Here is a 13072-nt window from a genome sequence, read left to right as displayed (position 1 = left end):
CGGTACAGTTTGCTTATGTCTGTATACGGCGCAATGTTTCAACTTACCCCGATATGAGGTGCAAGTTGAAACGGAGCATATAAAAAAAATAATTTTAGTATGCAAAATATTTATACAAAAGTTTGGTAAGGTTGCTTATTTTTTATGTATAATCTTTGGCCCGAACTAGCAAACACCGCAAACGGATTCAAAATTTATCAAAGGGTGATTGTTTTACAGCACATCAAAGTTCAACTTTGAAAAAACCGTTTCAACTTGCCCCGGTGTACCTTATCAAAAGCACCTTCAATGTCTAAGAAAGAACAAAGTGCTATTTCTTTCGCTGCGATACTTTTCTCCACTTTCGTTACCAACGTATGTAGTGCAGTAACTGTCGACCTACCAGATTGATAAGCAAACTGAAAGTTGGATAGCGGGTGATTAACCATGTACGATGAATTTATAAAATCCATCATCACTTTTTCCATGGTCTTCAGTAGAATTGGTGTTAGACTAATCGGTCTGTAAGATTTCGAGTGCGTGTAAGATTTCGCTTTCCTATTTTCGGTATGAACATCACTTTTACCGGTCTTCACCTAGTTGGAACACAGTTGAATCTCAGGCTTGCCTTAAAAATCTCAATTAGAGACGGTGTTAGTATTGTTTCTCCGTTTTGAAGCATTTTGAAGTTTGGAAAGATCTAACAGCTGCTTTCACTCTGGATTCCGTGAATATTTCATCAGCTATGTCGGGCACACTGTCCCTTGCTCTATCGGATATAGAACACCTTCCAGATTCAAACGGTTGGAGATCATTCGCATCATACACAATTAAGCCCGGAAAATGAGTTTCCATGATTAAACCTAAAGTTTCGCTAGAGCTTTTTGTAAAAACTCCGTCACTGCGCTTCAGATTTCCCAGTTCAATAGTTCTTTTGCAAGGGTTTTTTTGTAACATTGCAACATCAGGAGCACTATTTATTCCTTCACTTGTTTGAACCCAAGTTCGACGTTTGGATCTACGCATTTCTTTGTTGTATTCAGAGAGGCATTTTTTATATTGACTCCAATTTGAAGTTAATTTAGCTTTATTGAACATCCTCCGAGAGTTTTTTCGAAGTCGTTCCAATTTTGAGTTCCACCACGGCACTTCCCTGTTAGTGGACAACTGTTTAATTGGACTGCCCAAGTTAAAAGAATCGATTATTTTATCATTTACATTTCAATTCTTCAATAGAATTGATTTTCCACACTTTGCAAATAAGTCAGAATTAAGGTGTAGTACATATTCATTCCAGTTTGTTTTCTTTGGAACTCTGAATGACTGTAGAGAAGAGTAACATTTACTCCATTCAAATGTAATATATTTATGATCAGACAGTGAAGTTTCGTCCGACGCTTCCCAGTTCACATTTTTTTTTAAATTGCAGCACTACAGAGCGTCAAATCTAGAACCTCCCTAGAACCTTAGTTCCCTTATTACATATAACATATACCAATGTGGTTAGAAGAGAGAAATTCCAAAAGACACTCAGCTCGATCGTTGATATCCGTGCTGCCCCATACAGTATGATGCGCATTAGCATCACACCCTATGATGAACAGTTTGTTGTTCGCTCTGCAGTACTCTTTAAGTGAAGCGGTTTCAGGAGGAGGAACCTCAGGAGCATCACCAGGGAAATAGGCTGAAGCTACAACAACCTCAGTTTTCCCCTTGGTGGTTGGTAGCTCAACCATAACCGCAACAATATCACGTTTGACAAATTCTTTAATAGGATAGTATTTTAATGTATCAACGACTAGGATAGCACTTCTCGGTGAATTGTGCTTTTCATCGTAAAACAACTTACGATCTTTTGTACAAATTCCTAATACTTTTCCTGTATTGGACCATGACTCTTGAATGAGTGCCACATCCAGTACTTCCTTTTTGAACCTCCGACTCAACACAGAAGAAGCACCTTTTGCGTGATGGAGGTTTGCTTGTAGAAACTTAATAGGTTTCATCGGTGCGGCTTACACGCTCATCTTTGTCTTTATGGGAAGCGATGGGCCCATCTTTTGTCCTCGGAGAAGTATTAGCAGGTATCCTTGCTGGTGTTTCCATTATTGGATGCCGACCATCTTCTTTTCCTGCCTCCTTATTCGTTTTTATCGATGCTGAATCCACTAAGACTTTTGATCTATCCATAGATTCATCCCGTTTGGAAGAATGAGCTTCGCTTAACTTATCCGGTTGACGTTGAGAAGCGCTTTTCATTTTCCTTAGCTGCGTTTCTCCGAACTGGAAGTTTAGCACGAAATTCCTTTTAGACAGTACTACAAAGACCATTCGTCTATGTGAAGCACCCACTCAGCATGTTTGGTACTTAAACCACCATTTTGGCTCTCAATGAGATCCTTCAGCCTGTCATTACTAAAATCAGCACTCAGTGGAAAGAATGCATGGAATACATCAGGACGGGGAATATCCTTTTCATCCATAGCAATAAGTTCCGCATTTTCCCAAGGCGTGAGTGTCCTAGTTGCATCTTTTAGTTTTTGTTGTTATCTGATCCTTGCAGTCAAGGGAAACATTACCTTGCTTATAGCTACATTTTGCAAACTTGGGCTTCACTTCCTCGTGACGCTGTTTCTCTATTTCAAGAAGTAAAGCTTCTTGAACGGCAGTTGTTCTGTAGTCATTTGATGTCTCGGATAGTTCTTGGTGATTATTCCAACCTTAAGAATGCTCGCCACATCCTTGTAAGAGCTACTACCTGAATTAGGATCCTTATTAGAATTTGAAGTTTGGCCTTGACCTCTCCCAATTCTTTTCGCTTTCACCCGACTCAGATTGAACTCTTTCTTTGATATGGTTGCTTGTGATGTTGCAGTGGTTAGTCCTGCTCGCACTTTCGGACTAATATTTGCTTTTGTCCTCTTAGCGATCGGATTCTCACCACTACTGAACTGATCACCAATTCTTGATCGTTTTGTGAACTGCGGTGTTGGAGGAATATCATTCGAGAATACTTGAATTCGAGCTTCATGCTTATTCAGCCAGCCTTCAAGACATTTCTTCATTTTATTCCGTTGAGCTTTCGACATGCGTTTACGCCATTTAATTTTCGAACCGTCATCACTTTCAGGCGTTACGTTGTACGATTGCTTAAACATGACTCTTGTCGCTCTTACATACCAACATACAACTACACTGAATACACATTGTGCAAGAAAACTCAATCACACTGATTCCTTAAGTATTGTATGCCTTACTTCCTAGCTGATTAGAAAAACGAAATAACACACATAAAAATGCATCCCAGCTGAATTAGAGCATTCATCTCCATTCCAGCGATGCAGCCTGAAATACAATCCCATTTATCTCTAGTTTGCGTCATATGCTCTTAAGTTTTAGCACGATACCGTAACCGTTTTTCTTTGTTCTGTCTCTCCCCGCGCAGGTGAACATCCGGCCGCGATGCAGCACAACGCAGCGACCGGCGGACCGGTTCTATCACACGCCAGTATTTTATTGCTCCATGTGACACTTTTAGTGCATATTGTTGTGAGTAAGCAGTTTAAAATATGGCACAATCACGACCCAAGATGAAATTGGCCCAGCGGCGGCTCCTCAAATCGAGCGCAGCAGGAGCGGCAGCGAAAAAACCGTGCCATTCCGTCGCGATCCGAATCGCGGTCACGGTGCTGGAGGAGGTGGCCCAAATGTTCTTCAGTTGGACGCCTCCTCCCCGAAGATGGTAGCGATAGTAGCCCGGGCGGACCGGTGCCGCGCTGGAGCTGGCGGGACTGGTGGTGGTGGAGTGCCGCCGCCCCGGACGGCCGCGGACACCGAAGGTGGACCGCCGCGCGGTGGTGGAGCTTATTGGGTGAGAGTTTGGAGCTGAGCACGATGTGAGGGGCTTTCGTGGATAAAATCACAATCCCACTAACTGAAATAAGAAAATCTTCCTTTGTACAAATTGGAGTGAATGTTTATGAGCGAGATTTTTCCTCGGAGCGAAATAGCAAAAACCTCTACGAAAATCACAGTAGGAAGTGCCGGGTGCTTGAGATAGGTGTGCCCGAGACAGTTTTCGAGTGAAAAAAAATAGTAGACGAACAGTGTAGTATAGAAAAGGCAGCAAAATAAACAAAATGAATTTAGATACAAGAAACAATCAAAACAAGATCTAGAAATAAGATGTGAAACTAAACTGTAGAACTCCCATCCACTTACATAGACGCAAAGAAAAACCGGAAACGGACAGTAACAGATTTAGCAGAACGAACAGCAGGAACTTAAATAGAATGGGGCAGCTAACGAGCTGAAATAGAGTGACGATGCATGGTGGGTTCGGAATACATTTAATCGAAAACATATGGTGGTTCATTGCCTCAGTAGAAGGCAAATGTGATAAATCTGGGAATTCGCGACGTGAATTTGATTTTGTTTATTGGCACTGGTAAGATAAGACAATTGGGTAATAAACCATTGCATGAGTTATTTTTTGGTCGAGCTACGTGATACTTAAAAGCTGTCAAGCCACCGGAAATTTCCACTCATGAAATCAGAAAAAAAACAGGAACCAGGAGTGTGTCCATAAAAAATTCTTTCGAATTTTTACAAGAAAATATTCTGAATATCTACGATGAGTTTTTTCAAATTTTCACACGAAATTGCTTTGAATTTCCATGACAAATTGTTTTAAAATTTTCATTCGCAATTGGTTCGAATTTTCACTCGAAATTATTACGAAGCTCAACCGTAAATTGCTTCAAAATTCCGCCCTACATTTCTTAGGATATCCACAGGAAACTTGCTTCGAGCTTCTGCGGAAAATCTATTTGAATTTACACGATAAACTGCTTTTCGTCGAATTTCCATAAGAAGCTGTTTTGGATTTCCACGAGAAAATCAATACAAAATTGTTTCGTCCATCTACAGGAAAAATTGTTTCGATTTTCCACAGGACGTTGTTTCAATTCTACCACAGATTGCTTCGAATTTCGATTTCCCACCACTTTTCCCGACACTGCAAATCGTTTCGAAATTCCACGAAAATTGCTTCAAATAACCACAGGACAATGCATCGAACTTTTTATGGAAGTAGCTTCGAATTTCCACAAGAAATTGTCTCGATTTTACACGGAAAATTGTTTCGCTTGTACACAAGAAATTAGGATCGAGTTTCCACGTTAAATTGATTCAACTTTAAATTTCAAATTTCCATGGATCTTCCAATATCCAAGAAAAAAATAATTTATGATAATCGTTAGAAAACAATTCCCAAGAAACTAAAACGCAAAAATGCGTTTGGCAAAATGTAACGTTCACCAAGAAACAAAATCCCAGAATGTACCGTATTCCAGAAAATAATGTTGACTATTTTTGTTTTATAATTTAAAATAGATGTTCTTATTGAATGTTTCATGAATCTGGAGATGTTAAATCTTAGATAAAACGCATTTTTCAATCTAATTTGGCTTTGAATAATTTGGTTAAATAAGTTCCTTTCAAACAGCAAACTACAATGACTTATGTAGAACAACTTGAAAAATGATGCAATTATTAAGTATGTATGATCGTTGTTTTGTTGTTAAAATGTTATCACTTGATAACAAGGTATAAAACAATTCATAGAACATCCAATGATTCAAAGAATGAGTATTGCACTTTTGAATACATGATTTTTTTCAATAAATTGTCACCCTCAATGAAAGCAAATCAACACTGTAGTTGCATTATGTTATACAAAACGTCCTACATTTATGATGCATTTCAGTTGTTATAGTATTTAAGTAAACTGTACACGAACTTGAGTTCCTACTTATTGTTCTAAAAATTACTCTGATCTTGATTTACACCACGGAAAAAATTCTAAGGCATTCGCTGATTTTCATACACCATGTTCATGTTTGAGGATCATGATCTCGATTTCTAATGATTAGATTGAGGACATTTTTGGCATCCCAGCCTAAAATGATCTAAACTATTAATTAATGGTTGTTTCGCGTTGTTCTTTGTATGCATGTTTACTTAAAACGCACGTTTCAGTTGAAAAAAATTATAAAGCCATACAAAAAAACAATCATTAATTGTCCTCAATCCAATCACTAGAAATGGAGATATTGATCCTCAACCATGACCATTTCGTTTGAAAATCAGCGAATGCTTTATAACTATTCCCGGGGTGTATAATTAATTTATTTGGAGTGAAATACCTACTCGAAAGCAGACTTGATTACTACGTCTCAGGGTAGAAATATTTCACTGTCAATGCAGTGAAAAACATGGATCTCAGTATAATCTGCGGTCGCCTTCTTCGCCGCCGTGGTGAGTGCGACTGGGGGCAGCCGAAAAATCATTTCCAACACCGACCATTCAATTTCGCATTCAGCCACTCACAAGTCCCTCTGACAGGCTACTCAGTTCGGGCCTTACCGTATGACAGTGAGTGGCCCATTTAAACGCGTGGTGACTTTTTTTCATGGGCCACTGGGTGAATGTGTACATTTTGCTGTGATAAATTTCATCTTCGCTGCGCAGTGGGTGATGTGAGTTCTGTTGTTTACTTTACTGCCTCTCCGGGGATGTGAGGTTGATTTCAAAGCAGGAAGAAAATAAAAAAAATGATATAAAGAAAACATCACCTTCATCCAGTGCTGCCGAAAATTTACAACCAATTTACAACCAATCAGTTTTATTAAACCATTTAAACGAAAAACATATTGTGGAGTTTTTTCACGTGGTACGACATTTCGTAGAATATGCCGTAGAATATAAAAAACATCTCTCAGAATATACCTTTTCAATGAAAGTCATTCTGCGGAATGCCGTTCGACGAAATTCGGTCAGGATAAATTATCATAGAAATAATTATTGAATTTTACTGAACTACACGTTCAAAATGTTTTGTCATCCGGTATGAATTATTTCTGAGTGCGGTATTAAGCGACGAGAGAAGAAAATATTTTCTTTAAATAAACGCTTCTGCCTGGTATGAGGCGAAAGAAGGAGTGAATTATTTTATTTATTTACTCGAACTAAGGCCGGAGTGGCCTGTGCAGTACATGAAAGTCTTCTCCATTCCTCTCGGTCCATGGCTGCACATCGCCAGCCACGCAGTCTACAGAGCGTCCACAAATCGTCTGCCATCTGATCAATCCACCTTGTTCGTTGTGTACCTCGCCTTCTTGTGCCCGTCGGATCGTTTTCGAGAACAATTTTCACCGAAATCCGAAATCCTCGCTACGTGTCCAGCCCACCGCAGTCGTCTGATTTTTGCGGTGTGAACGATGGATGGTTCTCCGTAAACGTAAACGACGAATATCAATGGTTCAATAATTATTATTTCAAATGTTAGCTTGTTGTTCAGGGATTGGTGAACATATGATAACATATTTGATCAATTGCGATTACTGAACAAAAACTTTTGTTTCTCATTTTTGTGATTTTTGTTCAGCCGTAAGCCCGCATGTTAGCTAAAAGCATGGGCGTAGCCAGGATTTCGAGAAGGGGGGGGGCAACTTTTTCTAAATCGTAGTTTTATAGTAATTTTATAAAAACACATGATTAATTAATATACATGAAACCAAATCCAAACCAAATCGAAACAATAATGATTGAAACACTAATGGATTTAAAAATGCGTGAATTATTGCTCATCAGATATTTTTAAATAAAGTAAGAAAAATATTAACGAACTTAGTATTCAGAAAGAATATAAAATCGGCTATAACAATTATTATAAAAATCCTGCATTCTTCCATAAGTCTTGTCTTATGCATTCTTCCATAAGTTTAAGAAAACTAGAACCATACATCTGAATTTTTAAACAAATCCTCTCTGAAATAATATTTATTATAAAATAGGCAGAAAAATCAATATGCAATTCCTTCGACAATTGCTCCTGGCATTCTATCCGAAATTCTATCAGGGATTCTTTAGGAATGCCTCCAGCAACTTATTCGGCAGTGTCTTCAGGAATTCCACCATAAATTTTGCCGGGAATTGAATTTTCGGAGGAATTCCTAGATTAATTCGCAATGAAATCCTGAAAGAATTCCGGTGGAAACTTCAAGATTTCCACTGGGAGATCCTCCAGGAGTTTCTCCGAAAATTCCTCCTGGAATTCTTCCAGGAGTTCCACCGGCATTTCCAATTTCTCTAGGATTTCCTTCGAGAAATAATTCCGGTAGTTCTATCGGCAGTTCCTCTGAAAATTCTTCCGGGAATTTCGGCAGAATTGGAATTTATTTAGGATTCTTCAGGAATTTATATAGATTTTCCACCAGAAGCTCCTCTGAGAATTTCTCTGCGAGCTCCTCAGGGAATTCTCCGGGAGGTCCTCTGATGATGATGATGGTCCAGCTACAAACCCCAGCAAAGGTTTCAGCTACACGAGATTTGTCTATAAGATGAATTCTCTTGTTTCCGAGAATGCTTCTGGTAGTTTCCCCGGGGTTCCTTTGAAAATTCTCCCGGGAGTTTCTTCAGAAATTCTTCCAGAAAATTCCTTCGATAGTTCCTCCGGGAATTCCACCAGCAATTCATCCGGGAGTTTCTCCGGAAATTCCTCCGGGAGTTCCACCAGAAGCTATTCCAGGAAATTATTCAGGCTTTTTTTCAGGAAATCATTTAGGCTTTCTTCAGAAATTAAGCTGGAAATTCCTCCAGAAGTTCTTCCGATAGTTTCTCTGGGAGTTCATCCGGGAGGTCCTCTAGGAATTCTTCTAGGAGTTCCTCCTGAAATTCCTCCGGGAGTTCTTACGGGAGCTCCTCCGGCAGTTCCTTCGGGAATTCCTCCGGCAGATCCACCAGCAGTTTCTACGAGAATCCCTCCGGGAGTTTAACCGGCAGTTTTTCCGGGTGTTTCTCTGAAAAGGAACTCCCGGAGGAACTCCCAGAGTAATTTCCGGAGGAACTCCCGGGGGATTTTCTATAGGAATTTGCGGAGAAATTATCAGAGGAATTCTCGGAGGAGCTACCGGTGGAACTTCTGGAGGAATTTATTGAAGAATTACAGGAAGAATTTCCGGAGGAAATCCTGGAGGAACTCTCGTAAGAATTCTAGGATGAACTCCCAAAGGAACTTCCGTAAGAATTCCAGAAGGAACTCCTGGAAGAATTCTTAAAAGAACCTCCCAGAGGAATTCCCGTAAGAACTCCCAGAGAAATTCTCCGAGGAACTTCTGGAGGAATTTGTAGATATATGCCTAAAGAAATTCTAAAGGAATTCCTGGAAGAAAGCCTGATTGAATTCCCGAAGGAACTACTGGTGGAACTTCAGAGGAATATCCGGTGGAATACCCTAGAGGAAGAGAAAAAATATTTCTGAAGGAACTTCCGAAATCCCATTTCCCGTGAAATTCCTGCCAAATATCGTCCAGGAATTCCCTGTAAAGTTCCTGGAGGTATTACCGGAGAATTTCTTGGAAAAACTCCTGGAAGAACTCCCGGAGGAACTCCCACAAGCACTTCCGGAGGAATTCCCACATGAAAGTCCTGAAATAATTCTTAGAGAAGTTCCTAAAGGAATTTCCGAAAAAATATCTGAAGGAATTCCAAGAAAAATACCAGGAGTAATTAATGCAGAAATTCCCAGATGAAATCCTGAAAGTATTCCCAGATGAATTGCTGAAGAAAATCCCTGCGGATTGTTCCGAAGAAATTTCTGGAAGAACTCTTGGCAGATATCCGAGTAAATTCCGAGTGAAGTCCGGAAGGAATTCTATTACACTTCCGCGGAAAATCTCCCGGGAAAATTCCTGAAGGAATTCCTGGAGAAGTACCTTAAGAAACTCCCGAAAAAATACCTGTAAGAATTTCTGGGGATACTTGGACGAATTCCAGGAGAAATTCATGAAGATATTTCTAGAGGATTTCTTGAAGGATATTCTGAAGTAATTGCGAAAAGAATTCCAGATTGGAATGCTAGATGATTTCGCTATTGAATGTTTGGAGGTATTCCCGGAAAATTTCCTGGAAGTAATCCCGGAGGAATTAAAGGAAGAGTTCCGAGAGGAATGCCCGGAGAAGTTCCTAGAAGAATTTCCGAAGGAATTTCTTATAGATTTACAAGTGAAATTATGGAGCTAAATCGGAGGATTTCCATCATAAATTTTTGAAGAAACTTCTGGTAGAATTTTGGGATGTATTCTTGACGGAACTCTCGAATGCATGCCTAAAGGAAATGCCGGATTTTTCCTGAAGAGAGAATAACCGAAGAAATATCTAAAAGTAAATCTTGGAGAGAAGAAAAGAAATCTTCAAGGAATTTCCTCGTGAATTTCCTAAAAAAAAAATTAGTGGGGGTTTCTAGATAAGGAGGAATTACAATTACATGAGAAGGATTTTCGAACGATTTTCAGAGGAATTTGTGGATAACTTTCCGGAGGAATTCAGAAGTTCCCAGGGGAGCTTCTAGAAGGATTTCAAGGAGAATTTTTGAGTCCGAAAATGGATCCTGGATGCCCTAATAAGTTTTGGGAATCTTTTGAATTTCAACCACCTATTTCTGTATATGATTGGATCGTAAAGTGCACATGTTTAAGGGAATTCAGTACCTTTCTTTCCTATCTTTCCACAATTTAGGGGGGGGGGCGACGGCCCCCCCCTGCCCCCCCTTGGCTACGCCCGTGGCTAAAAGCGACGAAATTGGGGCTGTATTTCTTTGATTGATTGGCAATTAGATAAATATATGTTCAGTGAGATGGGAAACAGTTTAGTTGCTCTTCGCACCTTCGCGCCAAATCGCACCAAGCGCGAGTGAAAAATTACCTATTTTCTACCACGAGTTTCGTGCATCAGATCTAATTGATCACAAATCGCTTCGGATATCCTTCTACCCTATAAATGAGGATACCCAACATCAAATGTACGAATTAATTTATGTAAATTCATCGCCGTTTCCATTCCACGAACAAAATATCACAGGTCAGTCAAAAAGACGCTTGGTGCGGTTTCGCTGAACCCCGACCCTGTAATAGCACATTTTTCCCATGATAGAAAATTTAATTCATAATTTAATTAATCCAATTTTAATATTTAATACAATCCACAATACATCAACAATGCTTGAGTAAATAAGGGCCTAATAAGGGCAAAATAGGTAGAAACAAAGTAATTCTAATTATTTAATGATCAGTTTTACTTTTAAACGTTTAGAAAAAAAAACAAAATGTTAAAAATTCTACACAGCATGGAAGTTGGTTCTAATATCCATATCTCTAATTAAACCCAGGTCCGGAATAAGCTGGAAGGAGGCCTCGGGGCTGGTAGTTTGCGAGGGCCTCTAAAAGTACGAAAAAGATTGGTTTTGGTACATAACATTTTGTGGGGGCCCAGGGCCAACTCGCTCCTCCTAGCACTTAGCCAGTCGTTCTGAGCTCCTCGTCTCCAAAACATTTACTGGTCCAATCAGCTGCCCGTGCAAATGGCCTTCCATTCGACGTTTCTACAAAAACCTCTCCAGCACATTCGCCTATACAAGTGACCCGACTTCGACGCTTTCACAGCACTCTCGATGCTCTGCAGATCGGCTCCTGAATGTTTTGGCTCTGCTGTACAGCCAGCAACCTTCTAACCTCCCGGTAAAATCCGTACGACGTAACTCACCATTTACGCAGCCAATTCATAATTCTGCGGCGTCATGTGCCTGATCTTTAGATACGATACTACGATTACGTCTTTGTCCATCGACACTAAGTTGTAAATCCGAAATCACTCCTGGGCCCATAACCTGTTGGAGTGCTGCAGCTGTCGGTCAGTAGTCTGGCAGAAGTATCAGTCATTGTACCCAAAGTTTGTTCTGTAAAAAGGGATCACAAATAAAGGCGAGTTTCGCAATCTGCGTGAGGGAACATTCCGACGTACGAGCTACAATAGCTCGGGACATTCCAGATTCCCTGTTAGGTGGTCGAAAATAAACAATCTTTGCATTTTTAGGTACCTGGCGGAGAGAGTTTTCAAATCGATCAGCTTGCAATGACTTGGATAGCTCGGGAGGTTAAATGCGTCAATTCAAAGTAGCTGTCTTAAAGCAAACCTAATGAAAATTTTCTGAATTTGTTCGAGTGCCAGCGTAGGTAGCATGGAGACCACTCGGATTAAGCGTATTCTTGGTAACTCTTAGGTCGCAAATAGAGCTGACGCGTTCCAAGCCATATGGTCAAAGGGAATATTTATAATCCAGGATAGCGTTGGCGGAGTGTGTGAAAATTATGTCTTTGCATTTTTTACTGTTTACGCGCATGCCGTTGTCGAGACACCAAACAAGCAGACGATTAATGTCGTCCTGCATTACAACACAATCGGCAAGAGATGCAATTGCGCGAAAAAATTTCAGGTCGTCAGCATTTCAAATCTTGCTTGATGAAATCACTAAATCGAGGTTGTGGACGTAGAAGACTACTTTTAGTTAACCGATGACGCTGCCTTTATGTACTCCAGGTGTCATTGAAAAGATATTGGAGCGCTTGCAGTTCACCGCCACAAAAGCTTTGCAATCAGATAGTTAAGAGTGCAGCCATTCTGTGATCCACGCTGGGAATCCTATGTGATTCAGTTTGTCGATAATAATATCATGGGCTAATACAGTGTCGAGGGCTTTTGCAAAATCGACATATATGGAATCAACTTGTCGCTTGGATTCAAGCTGTTGAGATATGGTTGACACGTAACACATGTTGTTGGTTGTTGTTGAGCGATTTTTCAATAAGCCATTAAGCTTAAACAGCAGAGGATGGATATTCGCCGATAGTTGAAGATGCAATTTCGGCTTCCAGATTTATGGATCGGTATTATGGACGCGGTATTTCAAGCAAAGGGAAACACTGTCTTGAAGGAAGCGATTAAACACTGCAGCAATCGTGGTAGCTAGCGTAGCTGCGCAATTCTTAAACAATGCAGGAGGAAGATGGTCTGTTCCTGAACTTTTATATGTGCCAAGATCATTCAGAGCTGTTCGAATATCATCAGGAGAAACCTGAAAGCATGGCAATCCGATGTTGTAGGAAGGTATTTGACCAAACAGTTCTGGCCACGAACAGGAGATACCTACTCTACGGAAAACGCTTTCGAAATTCGCAGCAAAAAGGTTAGCTGCTTC

The 13072-nt window shown here is 40.1% G+C and overlaps 1 protein-coding gene across 1 annotated transcript in view; it reads left to right on the top strand.

Moving 5' to 3' along the window:
* The window catches only part of LOC134209849 (zwei Ig domain protein zig-8-like), a 374125-nt gene extending 368891 nt beyond the window's left edge, over nucleotides 1-5234 (top strand). The window contains exon 10 of the mRNA XM_062685871.1: nucleotides 3425-5234. Coding sequence (XP_062541855.1) covers nucleotides 3425-3573 — 149 coding nt within the window. The 3' untranslated portion in view covers nucleotides 3574-5234. The remainder of the gene's footprint in view (nucleotides 1-3424) is intronic.
* The last annotated feature ends 7838 nt before the right edge of the window (nucleotides 5235-13072 follow it).

Source organism: Armigeres subalbatus, chromosome 2 (assembly GCF_024139115.2).
Source record: "Armigeres subalbatus isolate Guangzhou_Male chromosome 2, GZ_Asu_2, whole genome shotgun sequence".
Taxonomy (NCBI): Eukaryota; Metazoa; Arthropoda; class Insecta; order Diptera; family Culicidae; genus Armigeres; species Armigeres subalbatus.
This window is presented reverse-complemented; position numbering and strand designations above follow the sequence as displayed.